This window comes from Molothrus aeneus, chromosome 5, assembly GCF_037042795.1.
Source record: "Molothrus aeneus isolate 106 chromosome 5, BPBGC_Maene_1.0, whole genome shotgun sequence".
In the NCBI taxonomy this organism is placed as follows: domain Eukaryota; kingdom Metazoa; phylum Chordata; class Aves; order Passeriformes; family Icteridae; genus Molothrus; species Molothrus aeneus.
Window position 1 is genome coordinate 8,109,126 of NC_089650.1, and position 19,684 is coordinate 8,128,809.

At 39.9% G+C, this 19,684-nt stretch overlaps 1 protein-coding gene across 1 annotated transcript in view; it reads right to left on the reverse strand.

Annotated features, from left to right (window-relative positions):
- The window catches only part of LRP6 (LDL receptor related protein 6), a 114,836-nt gene that overhangs the window by 66,501 nt on the left and 28,651 nt on the right, over positions 1 to 19,684 (reverse strand). The window contains exon 3 of the mRNA XM_066549626.1: positions 1,556 to 1,753. Within this exon, the coding sequence (XP_066405723.1) occupies positions 1,556 to 1,753 (198 nt within the window). The remainder of the gene's footprint in view (positions 1 to 1,555; positions 1,754 to 19,684) is intronic.

The window sequence follows — 19,684 nt, forward strand, 5'->3', positions numbered from 1 at the left end:
GGCTGGCCAGACCCTTGCACCCAGAAAATTCAGCACCTCCCCAGCCTCATCCCCCAGGTTAACCCAGGGCAGACCAGGGAATAAACAGCATGAAAATAAAAACAGAATACCAAACCCAAATATATTTATATATTTGTGCAGCAGATCACTAGCAAGAGAGAAACTGCAAAGAAGTCAGCAGCAAAACAAGATTGAAAAAGCAGAACTGTCAGCAGGAAAGACTGAAGTAGCTCTGGAACAAGAAAGGCTGGAGACACCAGATAAAATTAAAAATACTCAAATTTCTACTGTATATGATAATTTCTATCCTTTGCTCTCCATTACTTGAAAACTTATGTGACAGTCTTCTTTTTTGAAAGAAATCTCTAGGAAATATTTCTGTCTTTTTGGTACTAAAGTTTTTTTTCTTGTGAAACAAACAGCAAATGAAGGACTACTTCAAAATACATATCCACAACCCATGTTTTTTATTAACCAAGCTAGTCATAATACTTATATCCAAAGACACAAATTTAAAACTGCATCCAACTCCGGGTACTTTCCATGAACCATACTGCATGAACTTGTGATCACTTAAAAGGCAGAACTTAGGAGAAAAGTGATGTAACCTTTCAAACCAGCATTACAAAGACATTGTGGAGTTCAAAATAAATATCACAAGAAGACAGTGGGCATGTTTCGTACATGTTGCCTGTGGTCTTACTTGTCAGTCCATGCAAAAGAATGATCTTATCAATAGAAATTATTTCTTTATGTCAAATTAACATTTGTGGTGAAAGGTGGGCAAGTCCCTAAGAGGCCAGAACAAAGAGCATAAGAAAAGATATTTCACACCCATCTAAACTAGCTGAAACATCACAAAAATTTGCAAAGAATAACCCCACAAAAAATCATCTCTCCATATGACACCTTGGGCACAAGCTGTGATTTGTGTGTGCAAGCAGTAATCATCAAACCCATCTAATGAAGAGAGTCATCTGCCAAATTAGAAATGAACACATATACACAAAGTACCACTTATACCATAATTAAGAAGTAGCCATGATTGGATCAAAAAGAATCACTTGATTGATATAAATCTGTTCAAGAAAAAGTCATTTTAGCACAGCTCTTCTTTAAGGACTGTTTTCCACTAATTTCCCAGCCCCTAGGATTAATGAAATTGAAATATCAATATATGCTGATCCATTTTCTCATATTATCTTCTGCATTTCTGAATACCACAGCAACACTGCACAGAAGACCTACTGAAAAGAGACAATTTTGCTATACAGTCTTACACTATTAAGAGCAGGATTTGAGGATTTTTTAATGGAACTGGTTCTGAGAAAAGTCTTTGGGAGAGTTACAGGATACCCTGAAGAGAAGGACACATTCCACTTCACAATGCTGGAAAGGTGAGGATGGTGAAGGGTAAGTTTCTGACAGCACTGGTTTGCTTCAAATTCTGTGAGTGCTAATGTGACAATTCGCTGCAACAGAGATTACAATATTGCTTAGGCAGCATCTTCTAAGAAAATCCCCACGTTACACCCATAAACCAAAAACCTCTTACCTATGACTTCCATCCAGATTTGATTTGTGGATGAAATTCAGTTTAGCATCTGCCCAGTAGAGTTTCTGTTCCTCATAATCCAGGGTCAGTCCGTTTGGCCAATATATGTCCGTGTTAACGATGATGGAGCGGCTCGAACCATCCATCCCAGCTCGTTCTATCTTTGGTGCTTCTCCCCAGTCTGTCCAGTACATGAACCTGCAGTTATTTGAAAAAAAGACAAAAAAAGAAAGCAATCATGTATAAATCTACACTTTCAGTAAAGGCACTCTCTGTTCTGCAGAGACAATGTCTGTGGAGCTCTGCTCTACTGGGTAAAGGGCACATATCCTGGGAAACAAAGCCAAGTTACTTTACAAAAAGCTGAAGAAAAACAAGACAAACCCACAGTACTATATCAGGTTATACTTCCATATGTTTCTTTCTTTCCTTGGGTCAACTAAGAAAGTTGGAGATATCCAACAGATCTCGACAACACCTCAAAATGCATCATTTAACAGCAAAGGCAGATATTACAAATTGTCATAAAAGTACAGCAGCTTCTCTAATATGAGTCAGAATTTAGGGGGGCACAGAAGAGGGTGTGCAGACTTATGGCAGACATAGTTGCATGTGATGCAGTAAAGTGGTTTTGATGGAAGATCAATTCATGCCCTTTTATTTCCAGAGAAATTCTCAGCCAAGCAGCTAAGTCAACATGTTTAGAAGCACAGCTTGCATCCAGTAACTGAGAAAAAACACTCTATAAAATCTTTTAAGACTGGACAAGTAAGTTTTAAAACATGTAACATGCATCAATATTTAAACATTTAACAACTAGTGGGGAGAGGGAAGCTACTCAATTGCATTTAAGATTGAGGCAAAGCAATGGAAATCACTTTGTTTTGGCTGGAGACCAGCAGGGGGTAAGAATATTTGTCCTTTTTCTGCAGGTGGTAGAAAATGGATTTACTTTTGTGGGTTGTTGACAGAATGCATAATTCTGAAGTAACATAGAATATAAACTGAAGTAACATAGAATATAAACAGACCAGTCGAAGTGTGTCCATGGTGCTTGCTCTGTTTTGTTGTTGCAGCTGGAACAGACTACTGTCCTAAATTGCTTCTCATAACCTCATGACATCTGCCAGCATTACCTGCTTGTATCTGTGCTCCAAAGCCTGGCTCAGTCAAAACAATCCAGATTAGGAAAGACCTGAAGCCTTTAATCAAACTCAGATCATCACACAACCACAACAGGTCAGTATATGGTAGCCACATGTGAAGAGGCCTAGCCACCCATCCTCTAAAGAAAAACAAATGTGCAACACATTTAAGAAACCCTTGCAGATGAAGTTATTCTTGGCAAAGGTTTAGTCTTATTCTTTTAAAGAGTCAAGAAATTCCATGTCATATCTTCCCCCTTAATTCATGTCTACAGCATGTTTGTTTTAATGTGCAGCAAAATCTGTGGACTATAGAAATGCAGCTGATTAACACAAATATTGTCCTATTTGATCCCAAGTGAGTAATTCTTCATGCAGCAATACGTTTATCTTAACACAGAGCACAAACATATCTGAAGAGAACATGTGAGATTTCTGTAGGCATAAAAAAATGCCTCAGATAAATTGGTTTTTCATCAGGAAGAAGGACAAACACCAAATAATTTTCAGATGGGTAGCACAGTAGCAAGGCACCAGGTCAAGCTATGCAATAAGAAATCACACTTGAAAAAAGAAATGTTCAAAAAAGTCAGGCAGCATTTCACCAGTGAGCATGTGAGAAAGAAGAGAAAAAGAGAGATTTACTTATAACTTCTTTAAGACAGCCCTGCTTTGCCCCAGCTGTCAAGTCTTAGACTTCCAAATCAAGGTTAATAGGTTCCAAGGCTCTGACCAGCCTGCTGGACTGATTTTTTTGGGGCTGAAACAGCTCATTAATTGCTGTACAGCCTCATATTCTTCCCTGTCTCATTCTCACCTCTCATGCATGCTGCAATTACTCAAGCAAAAACAGGTAAAGGTAGTTTGGTAAGAAAGTAAAGGCTTCCCAGACATCACAAAACCAACCCTATTTCATTTGTCAAGAGGAAGACACACACACACACAGAGAACTGGTTTTAAGATTCAGTAATATTTCCAATCAGCTCCAGTGACCTCTGTGCACTTTCTTCAACACTTTGAGTTTTTTCACTATCAGGTTTGTTTTCCTCCACCTTGCTTGAAAGCCTGTGGGTTTTAATGTCTCCATTAAAAAAATCTCTGGAACCAGCCATGCTCCAGCTGATGACAGCCATGCAGACAAGGTAAGGGCCATTCTCCCTCTTCCCCATCCTCTTCAAACACATTTACTTATTTCATTAAAAATAAAAAAGCCACCACCCAAGCCCATGGGATAGAGCAAACTATTAAAAGAAAAGTAATGTCTTGTGCTAAATCATCTAATTATACCTTGCAATACAATTCAAATCCATGAATCTAGATTTTAATTTTACCAGCAGAGCCTGAAAATGGTTGTGAGCTGTTATAAAAATCTAAAAGCAGAAGAAAAACACAACACCACAACAACAAAGTGTATTTCTTTTTATATGTGCTTGTAACTTTCAATATTACCGAGTCATGCCCCCCTCCAAAGAGTTAAGGAACATCAAGTATTTGATATACTTGAAGAGAGGAAGGTTCTTAGACTTAAATAAAAAATATTAGTTGGTGTTTTGTTTGACCATGGCCAAAAATGTTGGTTTATCTTAAAGTTTATCCCATCATTAAAAATTACAAACAAACAGAGAAAGAGTTTTGATAGTTTTTCCCTACAAACTGTTTTTTATGCCTCTTATGCCTTTAGCATTTTTTGATTTTTGCATTCTGGTGCATAAGGTGAATCCAGGCAATAAAACTTCCTTCTAGAAGGCCCCTTTGCACTGTATAGTTGTAATGTCACAGTTTTGATTTGCCTCAAATAGAAGGTTTTGCCACAGGAAAACAAAAACCCAAGCAAACAAAAGGATGAAACAGCATGCCACAGTTCATTCTGCTTGATGAACAAATCTAATAAGTAACAGAGCTTTTTTCCAAAAAGCCCATGAAGTCTAGGCACTGTGATGGCAGAATATCCCCCATCCAGAGGAGGAAGATCACAGACTACCAATGCCAAGATTACATGCTGTAATTTAGCAGTGATTTCCAACAGTAAGCAGAGAAGGAGAGAAATTTATTGCCAGCACCCATCAGCTTTGCAACTTCCTGATCCACAAACGTTCACTTTCCTGAGTGTTACTCAGCTGCTTAATTAGGGCAGCTAATTATTTGGTGAGGTCCTTCACAGTGAAGGCCCCAACTCTGCAATTATGCTTGGTTCAGGGCCCTAAGAACTTGTGAGCTCTACAGGGAGCTTCCAAACTTCAGAGCTTGCAGCAGCCCCTGTGGAGCTCATCAGCTCTGCAGTGGACCCTGTGAAACACAGCCTGCTCCAGCACCAACAGGACTGGCACTCCTGTAACCAATAAATACACAGTTAAACACGAGGCACTGGAGTAGTTCAGGAAAACTATGCACAATAAGTATGTTTGGTTGTTGAAAATACTGAAATTTCTTCTTGGCTCAAGAAGAAATGTTCAGGAGTTTACAAAAAGACATTTGAGTCAAGTGGCCCTCCAGGTAGCTGAATGGAGACTCTTTCTGAGGCAAGTTCACAAAGGGAGGGAAATGGCAATCCAGAAGCACACAGCAGTAATGAAAGACACAGAAAATGGATTTTCAAATAAGTATGACAGGAAGGTTTTAATAACAAGTTTCTCAACTGACTGCAAAAGTCAGAAAATATTTTCGGTCCTCCAGGAAAAGCAAAAAATGTACATATAAATTAAATACGGAAATAATTCTTCATAAAAGAGAGGAAGAAATATCCTTTGGGGATACAATCAAGATAAACATGAGAGAAAATATGTGTTTTTAGCTAGCTGAGAACTGTGCTCTTTTACAATAGCTTGTCTCTCTAAATATTAGTTGATTGACTAGATTAGTAGAATGTAATTTTCAGAGCTGCTTTACAATAATATCTTATGTTAATATTCAGTGCAGTCAACATAATTTTCTGTGCAAATTACCCTATCTGCAGCCTTTTGGTTGCCTCTACACTGCTCTTGCACATACTAAGAGCAGCTATGTGAGGAATGGATGTGAATTAAGCAGGGAACTGTCAACACCCTAGCACACTGCATCTTTTACTTTTTACCCTTGTTTTGGGTTCAGAAGCCAAAGGGTTCCCAACAGAGCTGCAGTTTCCCATTTCAGGCAAGTTTTACTCCCCTACTCAGACCTTATCTAGCAGGAGAAATGAAATCATCACCACAAGACCTTCCCTTTTCTTGGAATCCATTTCTAAAATAAGGGATAAATGCAAATATTCCACTTTTGGAACGAAGAAAAGCTGTGATGAAGAGATCAAAAGGTGATGCTTTGTTTCTAGCTCAGTATCAGGAATGAAGTATAAAACTAGAACGAGATTTTGTAGATGGCATTCATAAACCTTGAAAATAATGCTTTAGAAAAGCCACTGACATTCTTTCATAAGAAATCAACACAGAAACATAAACCTACATGATACCCTCATTTCATAACCAAAAAGACAAAACTCAGTGTTCAAGCTAGTTACCATGGCCTCTGTTTTCAGGTATTCCAATTTAAAGAAAATGCTTGGCAATCTAACAAAACAGATGAGAGATTGTTTTGCATTTTCCCCCAGACATTTCTGAGGCTCTGTAGGAAGTAAGGTTTGACTTAGCTGTCAAACCAAACATACACTGATGCACTGCAGAGTCTCATGCCTATGGTTGTCCTTTTGGCCACAGATCCCCAGAAAAAAAGAGAAAGATATTAATTAAGAAACAAGAAGCAGCTATTTTTTTGCTGAATGCTCACAAAGGAAGAATTTTAATTGTTTGAGCAGGTGGAAAGGTCTCCTGCTCCTTGAACTTGTAAATTAACCTTTGCTATCTCCTGACACAAAAGGTCTAATGACATGCCTTCCACAGCTAGGAAACAAAAGCCATTTCTTGGTTTTTCCTAGAGCAAGCAGGAAATAAAGCTTGTCAAAACTTAGCAGCATTTGAAAAACAGTATTTGAAACAACAATTTTCCCAGTTTATGCCAAAAAAATAGAGAGGGATACAATTTCCTCTCTCTGCTAGATTAACACCATCCCTAGACTCTTGCTGACCTCAAGACAGAAGCAAGATCCAAATGTGCTTTGGAAGACTCCAGCCAGCCCCTTGCACAGGAGCCTCTCCAGATATTATACAGCAGACCCTGCCAAATTCACACAGCAGGTAAGCCAAACAGAAAAACAAAACATAATTAATGCAAGAGGAGATGAACAAAATAAGAGAAGAAAATTCCTTGCCTTCCAGCCTGCCTTGGTTCTTCAAATATAACAGGAAAATAGAGGAAAGAAAACCAGCTGGCACACTTTCAAAAAAAAAAAAACAAGCACACAAACAAAAATACCACAAACCAACAACTGTGACAGAGTCTCTCAAGAGGCCAGGAGAGAAGCTGAGCCAGGAACATGTGCTGGGTAACTGCAGGGCTGAGGAGTCTCACAGAGACTCCAGCATTGCCCAGCAGGAGCCCACATACACAGAAAGACACCTTCCCAATAGTTCTTCAAGAGTCTACCAAAAGGTGCAGATCTCTATGCACCTGTGAACTGAACAAAATTGTGAAAGCTAGTATGAAAGAATATTTAGCTACATTAAAACTACAAGTGGGGGAAAGCAGTGAGAAAATGGTGGGATCACAGTTCTTCATATTTCTCAGATAAAATTTACCTTCTTCATACAATGAAAAAAATCTGTTTCTTTACAGGGACTTGCACTAAAAATATAAAGATTTGCATTGCACATATTTAGTTGGTAAATGAGGATTTAGAATTCTGTAATTTCAAAGAGCTTTGGGTTGAAACTAGACAAATTAGCTGCTACAATAATTTTTCACTCTTTGCTTTTTCAGCTCAGACAAAACCAAACTTGTTTCTTACACTTCAATAAAAAAATCTGAGAGAATTGGTCTCCATATCTCCCTATACATCCTGAATGCAGGAAGGGCAGAAAGATTTTTTCCCTGTACTTGTATCTTAACTTGAAGGCCTAGAACTTCTAGAATTGAAGCCCCTGAACACCTCCATGGCAAGAGAGCACAGTCATTTATGCCAATTGTGTTGCTCGGTGAATGAGGGCAAGAGATAAAAATCTGCCATTTGGCATTCTGGGCTGTTTCTCAGAAACAACAACCTAGGCATACTCCACTGCTGTGCAGGGCTTGGAGTGATGAACTCCTCCATTTCAGCTGCTCCACAGATACATCACCTACACCCAGCAAACAGAACATACTGTTATCACCATCCCAGCAATCCTCAATGCAGAGTCAGCTTACAATGAGAACAGTTTTTAACCATGACCACTCATTCACCTTTACTCACTGATTTAATGGATGTTTACTCTGAGTCCCATCAATCCAGCTGCAGTTCACCTCAACATCAGAAGATACCTGTGCTAAAACATGGATGGGCAGGATGGCACAGCCAGGAACAAGAGAAAATTAGGTCAAAAAAACTATCAGAGATACGACCTGTCTACCACCACCTGAAATTGGGGAACAATATGTTCAGTATCATGAGATCTTTTTGCAACTTTTCCTCTGTGAGATTTCTTTTTTAACATTCCAAGACTTTAATCAGTAAAATACCCTCTTGTTATTCAGCCCCTCTATCAGTAGACAGCTACCAACTGGATGATTTTTATGTTCTTGATTCCTCACTCCTCCAAGAAGCCCTACAGAACTTTAATGTTCTGCCGAGCCATGCTGAATCCTACCCTCCATATCACATTTCAGCACCCTGCTAATTCTTTTTTCATAGTTTTCATCCTATTGTCTGCTATGTAAATCAGGCTTACTTACACTTACATCATTCCTTAGGCTTTTTTTAAAATTCAATTACCTCACGTCATCTAGGGGTTCAGTACATTTTCAGTGCAGCTCCTGTCCTTGTGATTTATCAGTTTGTTGATATGGAAACCAACCTGATGCCACTTTGATCTTCCACCAGAATCACTAAATCACTTATTCTCTTGTAAGAAAGTGGCACACACCAATTAATCTTTTCACACCACAAAATTACATGAAATATGGCCTTGTTTTTAACAAAAAGCTACATGATATTCATTACAAAACAAACCACCAAAAAAGGGGGTGGGAAGAGGAGAGATTCCTCTATAGCAGTTAAGAATAATAGAAATAAAGGATGCATTGTAATTAATGCATAATTAGACAGGTTACATTACACATGATTTGGTTAGAGATCTAATTCTGGAGATACAAACCTAGGTAGACTTGGCTTTTATTAAGAAACTATGTTTGCCCAGAACATTTAGAAAGGTCCATGAAATGTGGTCTGAATACTGGCCAAAGGCTTCATACACAGATGGAACAAACACCACTTAATTTCTATACTGAAAACATTATTATAGAAAACCTTATTATAAAAATAATAATAAAACAACATTATTATAAAATAACTGAAATGTCTGAGACTCCACTCAAGCTTTTTCTAGGTTAGATTTTGCTATAAAGGAAGTAAGAATGCTTCTACTTTTCCATTCCTACTGTAAACAGCTAAATATTTAGTACTTGGATTCAATTTTTATGTAAAAAGTGGCTATGCATACTACAGCAACTATTACACACCTGGAATTCTGAAGTTAAAAATCAATTAACACAGCTTTAAACCCAGGTCATTAGCTTTTTCTCCCTACAGGTTTCTTTTGCAGGTCACTCACAGCTCTTCAAGTAAGAGCCACTTGCATACAAATTGCTTCCAGCACAGAGATACATCAAAAGTGGGAAAAAATTCCAAATCCTTGCCCTAGTACAAGCCTCATTCACAAGGCACACAAAAAATGCCCACCAAATATTACACTAAGGGAAAAACCCCAAGTATGTTTCCAGCCATGCATGACTGGTCACAGGGTCTCTCACTTTCATAAGTTCTGGTCCATTAAGATATTGGAGTTAATGGTCCAATGATAGCTTTAGGTTATGAAGTCCCATCCTTCTTGTTTTTCTCTCTTCATTCTGCCATTGTTTATGCTCTTGGACCCGACATTTGGATTGGTTGTCCTTGGTCCCCAGCTAGAGAAGGAATTGTTTTGTGTCCCTACTCTGTGAAGAGAGCTTACTATCCCTTAATATGAAGCTCAGAACTGCACACTAAAGCAGTACAGAATCTGAAAAATATAAAAGCTAAACCTGAGGCATCACTACTGATGATCTTTGTTAAAAACATCTTGATACAACCTCCCAGAACTACTGCACTTCAACAGCGAGGGCCAAGCAGAAGAAATATCAACTTAATGATTAATAATTTAATCACAGAGAAATTGCATTTCCCAATATGTAAACTTGTGCCACATTCTGCCCTGTAATCTTCATGCTAGGCAAGATCAACTGTTCTCTAAAGTAAAACTGCAACAGGAGTGCAAGAGGAGAGGTGCTGGTGTCAGCTGCCACAGAACTCCTTCCTGACCACTGACATACAAAGGTGGGGTGCAGTCCTTTTTCCACTACAGAATTGCATTAGTGGCATGACTGAGTGGAAGGATGCAAATTCTCGAATTTCTCATCCCTCAAACCACACTTGATTTATTATTGCTCTCCCACTATATCCCTGTTACACCCAAAAGCAGATGTTTTAGCACTTGGTGTAACACTGGTCCTCTCCACTATAAATTAGTTGTTTCTCAAGCGGACTGAACACAGCATCTATTTGCCATTAATGCAAGTCCACCAAGCAACCATGATTCACTCTCTTGGAATCAGGACAGCATTAGCACTGTTTTATTGAAGAGGATAAAGCACTTGTATTCCAAAACTCTTACAGTCACAGTCTTCAGATTTGCAACCAGGCTGTAACTTACTGTAAAACTTACAGGTTTTGCTGTATATTATTTCTTCTGAAAGCAAAGTATGGTTAATACATCTGTGTTCTGGGTTTTCCTTTGAGCTTACATCTTTCATGGAAATGTGTAACATGCTCAGCCAGTGCTTGTAGAAAAACATAAACAAAATCCCCCATGATGTGTACATATGTATGGATGTTCTTCCCCTCAGGAGCTGAGCTTATGTCCACCAGTGATCAAATCAAATCCCAAGTGCAACAATTTCTGAAAACTGACTGCATACAATTCCAAAAAAATTGCCTTTTGCTCTACATTTAATTTACTCCTTTCATATCAGGTCCCCTTTTAGTCTGTCCATTCCATGGTCTGCTTCAGATAATACTTTCCTTTGTTATAAGTCATGAACAGTAATCCCTTCACGGTTGTTATCCAATTTTACCAAAGGCTTTAATCTGCTTATTGACAATAACTCTTTAACTACTCTTCTCTGAACTGAATTGTAGTAAAATGGATCTCCAGTTCTACAACTGAACAAAAAACCCCAAAAACCCAAACATATCAACAAACAACCCAGAGTTTAGAATCACCACTGAGGACAAAAATATGTTTAGAAAATCAATTATATGAAGCAATTCAAACAGAGTATTTCTAATAATATACACAAGTGGTAGCAACAGTAAAAATTTCCCCCAAGTGTTTAAGAAATATAGATGGTTAATTGATTCAAAAGAGACTTAACTCTTTATAACCTTGCTCTTCTTCTGTTCCATGGACTGCTGTGAGCTGCCAGGATAGGTTGGTTTTGCAGGATTAGCAGTGAGGAAACAGAGGACCAGCCCTTTAGATAACAAATGGCACAGGGACTTGTGACACAAGGAGGTGACCAGACACTCAGAGACAGCAGTGACAGCCCCCAGACTTTCCTGCTCTTAGACTGAGAGGGTATAAAAGGCCAGGGTTTCCTTTGTTCAGGGCCTCAGTGCTCAGAGGCACTCAGCTCCCTGTGTTATTTAGCTATTGCACCAAGATAAAATAATTTAAGGATTGACACCTGTGACACTGTGCTATGGGAAACCTGGTCTGCCTGGGTGAGTGTGGGGCTGCAGCTGCAGGGAAGGAGGTTTGCTCCCAGCTCAGGTAGTGCAAGAGCTCAGGTGGTGCCAGAATGGTCCTGGATGGTCCAACAAGGAACTTCCCTCAACACCAGCCATTAAGAGCTTGATAGAATCACACCAATTGTATAAAAGGGATGGCTAGACCACAAAGAAACTCTGTTACTTGGTAGTGGAAACAATGCATATTTAGCTTAACTTTACTAATTAAAAATGCAAGAAAACAGGCACTGCAGCTTTGTCACAACATGAGGAAAGAAAATTGACTTACTGACAGCAGTAGATATCTCCTAAAAGCTTCTTCTAATCAACTCCCTTTCCACACCAGCAGCAATACCAATCCCTGAGTCACAACTCAGAAATTTGAAGAAAGGGGGTAGGGGTATCAAGGTACTTTTCCCACCTCAAGTCTAATTGACTCATTTCTACAGGATCAACTGAGTGAGCTGACATAACTACTTGCTTGAGAAAGGGCTTTTCAAGCACAGCAAGAATTCATTCTGTAAACAAGCCCTTTTCCAGGATAGTATTCAATACCATGCTCTGTACTCAGGGAAGCTAAGAAGCTGAAATTCCAAGTAATACATAAAATTACATGGTTGTACATACTGATGACTTTATTATCCCCTTAAGATTTTCAGTATAAAAATCTTCTCAGAGCTCTTCAGTGCTCCTCTACACTGGGCTGCAATGCCTAAAAGAAGATTTTCCAAAGCAAATTCAGACATCAGTGTATAACAACCATGAGGACTCCCATTAAAAAGGGGATGGGGAGACTCCACACCCTCTCTGGGCAATCTGTTCAATGCCTGGGCACTGCCCAGGGAAGAAGTTCTGCCTCATGTCCAGGTGGAACCTCCTGGCATCAGCTCCTGCCCGTGGCTCTGGGGCCATTGCTGGGCCCCCAGAGCAGAGCCTGGGCCCTGCTCTGAGCCTCCCTGCACACAGGGACACCCAGGGCTGAGGGCCCCTCTCAGCTGGGGCTCCTCTCCAGGCTGGACAGCCCCAGCTCCCTCAGCCTTTCCCTGTCAGGGAGATGCTCCAGGCCCTAAATCATCTCTGCAGCCTCTGCTGGCCCCGCTGCAGGAGCTCCATGTCCCTGCTGTGCTGATGATGCCAGAGCTGGACACAGCTCTCCAGATGTGCCTCACAGGGCTGGGCAGAGGGGCAGGATCACTGCCTGCCCTGCTGGCACTGCTCTTCCTGAGGCACCCCAGGGTCCCACTGCCCCTCTTGTCCCCCAGGCCCAGGGACAGCTCGCTGTCCACCAGGTCCTTCCCCACAGAGCTGCTCTCCACCAGATCAGCCCCACACCTGTACAAGTGCTCAGGGCTGCTCCTGCCCAGGTGCAGGACCTGCATCTGCTCTTGGTGAGTGCCAGAGGGTTCCTCTCTGCCCATCTCTCCAAGCTGAGTCCCTCTGAAGGGCTGCACAGCCCTCAGGGCTCTCAGCTGCTCTTCCCAGCTTTGTGCCATCAGTGAACTGCTGAGGAGGCATCGACCCCTCAGACAATCCCTGATGAACAAGTTAAACAGCACTGAGCTCAGAACAGAGCCCTGGAGGACACCACCAGTGACAGGCCTCCAGCTGGACTCTAGGCCACTGATCACAACCCTCTGGGATCTGCCACTCAGGTAGTTTTCTGTCCACCTCACTGTCCACCCATCCAGCCCACTCTTCTGGAGTTTGGCAGTGAGGATGTCATGAGAGGCAGTGTCAAAAGTCTTGCTGAAGTCAAGGCAGACAATATACACTGCTCCACAGCTACCATCCAAGCAGCTGCTTCACTGTAGAAGGCAATCAGGTTGGTTAAACATCATTCACTTTCAGTGAACCCATGCTGACTGCTCCTGATCACCTTATCTTCCAAGTGGACAGAGGTAGCCCCAGAATGAGGCATTCCATCTCCTTTCCAGGGATAGAGGTGAGGCTGACTGGTCAATAGTTCCCAGGGCCCCTCTTCTTGCCCATTTTGAAGAACTGAGTGACATTTGCTTTCTTTCAGTCCTCAGGCACTTCTGATCTCCATGATCTCTCCAAGGTGATCATGAGTGGTTTCACTATGATCACCTTGGAGAGGTCATGGAGAAAGCAAGATTACCCTCTTGTTCAGTCTTTTACATCACATTAAGAAATTGTCTAATAAGCTCACATTTATGGGGTTTGCTTTATTGTAGGGGCATTTCAGTTTTTCAATTCAATTGTTAAACTATAGTAATTCTTCAAAATAAGAACATACATTTTTCCTCCATTGTTTTCACAATCCATAGAAGCAACTGTACTCAGCAAATCTGGCACTGAAACAAATAGTTATTAATTCTAAATAATCAGAGTCCTTTGAGGGTAAGTGGCATTAATCACAAGGTCCAATTTTAAAACCCAGTTTCAAAGTGTGAGCTCACCAGCTAGACTTCTCAAACAAAAGGTGGAAAGAAGTAGCTTTTTGCAACTGCTCTGACTCAGCCCAGGAGTCAGAGGAGAAAGGAGAAAGCCACCCTGCTCCAGTGACTGCAAAGGCAATTGAGGTGGCTGTAAAGGGAGTTGAGGTGGCCAGCTCAGCTCAGGGAGTTGGGTACCTAAGCATGGCAAAAGAATATCTCCCCTCAAAAATTGCTTTCTGACTGTCAAACAGAAAGAAATAGGATTTGTGCCTTTCTTGAAGTCCCAGATAACAGTGAAAGAAACAAGGCTGGCTTAGAATTCTTGGCAAGAATTGAACTTTCATTTATATCCTAATGAGAGATAATCATGTGGGTTTTTTTGCTCTTTTCAAAGGCAAAGAGTTATCAATCCAAACTGATGTCACTGAGGCACTTATACCTGGACTAAGTGAAGTCACCAATTTCTGTATTTAAGCAGGGCTATCATCTCCTCTGTGGATAGAGAGGTATGGAAACTTCTGTCAAGGCAGAAACTAGAGGGTTTTTTCAACACAAAACTCATGTGACAGTGTTCACAGGGTTCTTGGATGAGGCAAGAGACGAGAATGTTGACTCCATGTTCAGAAGGCTTGATTTATTATTTTATGATATAAATAAATTACATCATAACTATACTAAAAAGAAATAGAAGGAAAGGTTTTGTCTCTCAGAAGGCTAGCTAAGAATAGAATAGAAAAGAATGATAACAAAGGCAGCTGGCTCGGACAGAGAGTCCGAGCTATCTGGTCTGTGGTTGGCCATTAATTGTAAACATTCAAAATGGCCCAATCACAGACACACCTGATGCATTCCACGGCAGGTTATTTGTTTAAACAGGTTAAACAAATAACCATTGTTTACATTTTGTTTCTGAGGCCTCAGCTTCTCAGGAGAAAATCCTAAGAAAAGATTTTCACAAAAAGATGTCTGCAACAAACCCAAGCAAACCTTTCCTAGATTATTTAAATAAAGTTCACATAAAGAGACTGTTACAAGAAAACATACTAGAGATCTATTACTTTTTCTGTTGTGCATCCCCTGCAATGAACTGGATGTTGACTCATGTTGACTAATGGGCAAAACCCCTGAAAACAAACAGAAAAAGCCCATAAGAACTTTCTCTGTGAACAATGGAATGAAGACAATTTGATCATGTAGAAAGAGGCACATCAAGCTAGATTCCTTGAGTTTAAGCTGTGAATACTGCTTTTCTCAGCTGCACAAACCTCAGATGCATAAATCTGTAACCTCAGAGGAGCTAATGAAAAGTACCACAAAGTTGTGCAGCAACCCTTTCCTTTGCACTCTTCCATGTGACCCAAGGTCAGGAGGGAAAACTGCAATCTATCACTAACAACTTCTGGCTTTTAATCACATGGGCAGAGGTAGCAAGAGGCTCTAGATATCCATGCATGAAATATGTGGAAAGCTAGACAGCCAGCAGAGTTCTTGATTAAACTTCTTGGACAGAGCAACATTAGCTCCTGTAGTATTCTCATGGGAATGGCTTGCTGCTCTTTGGTTCAACCCTCCATGGGAAGCACTAATCTGTGCATATTTAAGACAAAACTATCAGAGAAAAGAGGTATTAGTTTGCAGAATAGCCTGTCACTAACTATGCCACTCCACCACAGCAGTATCCAATCCCCACACCACTAAGCAGCTCAAACACTCAGCTAACAGCTGCTCTGACAAGACTGGAGTGCTACACGAAGCCCATGAGCTATTTATTTTGGCATAAAGTGATGCTACTTCTTTTCTGTTCTCCCAATCCCACCTGTAGAAGCAAGAATGCATCCTGTGCTAGAAGCTGATGGAGCAAGAACATCTAAAAAAATTATTAAAAGGGTCTGTTAATAACTATGTATATTTCCTCTTTTGCATCTGCTCCTATATTTAAAAGCAAACTTTCACAAAGTAAGCTGCTTAGTGCTGAGACAAAAGATGAACAAATCAAAAAGTGAATTAGAAGGCTGCTGTAGCAATTTAATGACATTGCTTTTGACAAGTAATAAAGTTAGATGTTTCTGCATTTCATAGTGTGGACTTTAAGCCAGCAAGAAAATCAGACCTTTAAATAGGGATACCATGTAACTAAAGTGTCTTCAAGTCTGCAATAACCTAAGACAAAAACCACCAGTGAGCAAAAATTAGAAAACTGACATGACAGTTTAGTACCTATTAAAAGAAAGATTGCCTATGAGAACAGCAAACAGATAAATACCATTCCTGTATGTCAACCAGATTATACAATGGAAGTATACAGGTCAGAAGCACTGGAAGCTAAAACTTCTGCCAAGGGGAAGAGGCTCTATCTCTCTTTAGCTGCTTTGTTTGTATCTCATGAAAAAAGACCTCAAACCTATAGTTTTATCACCCTCTTGGCCTTCTAGGGTCTACAGGACAGGTATACAAATTCTGGTGAGCCTGACAAGCCTCGATCCTGCCTTCCATCTAGGCAACAGGCAGTGTAGGACAAACCAGAGAGCCAGAATTGAGGAAGAGCTGACAAAGGAATGAGGACTGGCAAAGTGGAAAGGGCAGTATGTTTTTTTAGAAGTAGGCATTTCACTATCATCTAAGCATTGCTTAGTTGTCACTGCAGTGGAACAGCATGTGACAATAACATTTAAAACTAAAATATCAGTGTGGAAACACCTAAGAAGAGTAAGATCACAATGCTGCCACAGCTGAAAATCCTCATCCACCTTATCAGCTACCCACTGTGGAATGACTGGAAGAGAGCAGGAAACTCAAGGCTCCCTCCATGTGACCCAGGATGTCAGCCTTATGGAAAGCTGTCAAAACAAATGTTCCACCAAAAATGTCGATTTTGATGAATCAGCATTCCAACTAAAATAAATGGTCAGATAATTCTACACCAACTTCAACTAACTGAAAATCCTTTAATGAAAGCTTTAGCTCTTACTTCACCATTTAGTGCAGTTTATATGATTTATCTCTTCATTAAGAAAAGATAAATCATATAAAATTAAGACGGTTCAGCACCTCTGTTTCTTTATATGCAGTTCAGCAGCACATTAGCACCATGTTTTATAGTCATAAGGATGCAGCAATGGCAAAGAATGCTTTTATCACAAGCATTCCTAGAGTTCATCTCAGAATCTCCCAAAGCATTCCCAAAAGTGTTTACCTTAATTCTAGGTTTTGAAACACATTTTTACTTTTGCCTTTTTAATTCATCTAAACTGTTTGACAAGCAGTGCTGTTAGAATGAATACATAACAGCACAGCTGCTGCTCCACACATTTTAAAACCATCACAAAAGGCTGGCACAGCTTTGGCCCAGGCCTATCCCATTCAAGCAGAGAGAATCTCAGTACCTCTTCCAGCAGGAATCTGCAGGAGTGGAAGATGAGAAAAAGAAAAACAGAGAACCACGTTGTGCTCACAAACCAGCTAAATAACATCAAATGTTTTGAAAAAGAAGGTTAAGTCAGAAATAGTGATTTGCTCAGGATTTGTCATCAAAAAAACCACCAAAACCACAACAAAGGCACACAAAGAAGAATCAGAAACAAAATTCTCAGTTATCCACCCCTTGAAAAATGTTGTAGTACACAGATTCTCTGCTCTGTGATACACAAATTACTCACTCAGCTATAGTGAAAGGGCAGACTGCACCACTACTAAAACTCTTGTCTTTTAATATCACATCACTAAATATGTGATGTTTTTGTAAAGTTACATGCTTGTAACTATTGCCATTTCAGGGCATATAGTCTTCAACTTAATGTTCAGTACCTAAACATTCCTTATCTAAAGAAGTTCTGAAGCTCAAATGATGCAATGCTACCATATACAGTTATTTTCTACACACTGACTTCCTTGTGTAAACCAGCTGTTGGCATGTTCAGAATTATTTCAGATTATGCTGTCTGGATGCCTGATACTTTATATCATGGCCCACTCTGCTGCTCATCACAGGAGCTGAGCATTCATTATAGCAAGAGTTACACACAGAAACCTTCCTTTGAGACATCATTTGTTAATCTATGCAAGTGGTTTGACAGCTTTTAACTTAGATTTAATAGCATCTCACCCTCAACTAAAATATTCAGTTGCTAGATTTCCTGACTTCATTTCCCAGGTTACATTTAGACCTTTACAACACCAAAACCTCTCAGCCTGTGCCCTTTTGGGTGACAAACCATCAATTAAATGCTCTCTTAAGAAATTGTCTATTTAAGGCTCTGTGCTGTGATTTTAAAGCTGTCATTGATATAAAATATAAATATAAAATATATTATAATAAATATATTTTATATTTATTATATAAAACCACTACCCACCAACTCAGAACCAAGTGCACATGACAACAGATAGCTCCAAGCAGTCCCTGGTTCCAGCCCAGCAGCCACCATTTCCATGTGTTGGTGTAACATGACTCACACAAACATTCCACAAATCACACAGCTAAGTGTTTCTATGCAAAAAAGAACCTACACATAAAAAAAAAAAAAAAGTGCCTAAGTCTCTGTGAACAGCACTCCCAACAGAGTTTGCATTTACCTTACTCACAGTCACCTTGGCAATGGTCACAGATTTTATTACTGAAAATACACATCAAAATGCCAATTCAATCAAATGGTACTTTTCTTCTGGTAGCAACAAAAATTTGTCTGTAGGATTATTCAGCTTACTTATGCTGACATGTTTTGCCCAAAGAGATAAATAAAAGAACTGCTTCTCTAAACAAATTCATCCAATGCACTCTGGAACACGCCACGAGTGACACAGACAAAACACTACAATGCACACTAAAAGCCTGAAAGAGCAGAGGGAACTCTTAAAATGTGATTGGCAAAAAAAAAGGTTTGCTTCCTCTTATGATATGTGAAAGCAACCCTAGTTCTTACAAGAAGAATAGTAGTAAAACACTTATGTTAAAAAGAAGTGGCAGAAAGGAGGAAAAACAGAAGTTGGTGTTCACATGTGTTTGTGAAAAACACCTTTATCAGGTCACACTGTCTTCACTACTACTTATTTTTATTTAATGTAAAACTTCCTATCTTCTCACTTCACTTTCATACCTTCCCACTTCTTACCATGGTGATAGACACAAACTTAAATTCCGTGAAACTTGTGAAAAATAGACCAGAACCAAGATAAAACTGAATTCTGAAAGAACCAATTCAACTCCTCCACTACTAAACTGCAGTCATACCCTCACTGAAGGGCAGCTCTGCCCCAAACCAGAACGCTGTCCATGCCCTCTACTACCTCCAAAATCACCAGCTGACTACAGAGAATTTGAGTTTCTGAAAACAGCTTAAAACACCTTGCATCCTAAAGAGGGTAACAAATCTATCCACAGAAAAAGTAAAGGAAAAATAAGACACACTGAAATAAAACTGGGCATGGCCATTCCTGTCAAACAGTTCCTACTGCTGAAACACTGAATGAGGTGTTGTAATCAAATTAACTATATAACAGGGCATGTGAATTGCATAACCCAGTCTACAAATGTCTAGGTGGAGACTGCACCAGGCCCTAAATTACCACTTTCTTAACTTACATGATTTCTCATCAGGCATAGAAACACAGCTACATTAAAATGGTGTTGTCTTCAGTTATGCAAGACAGGGTAATTCTAGGTGAAATAAAACTATTTAAAGTCAAAAGCTTTATGTACACGCTT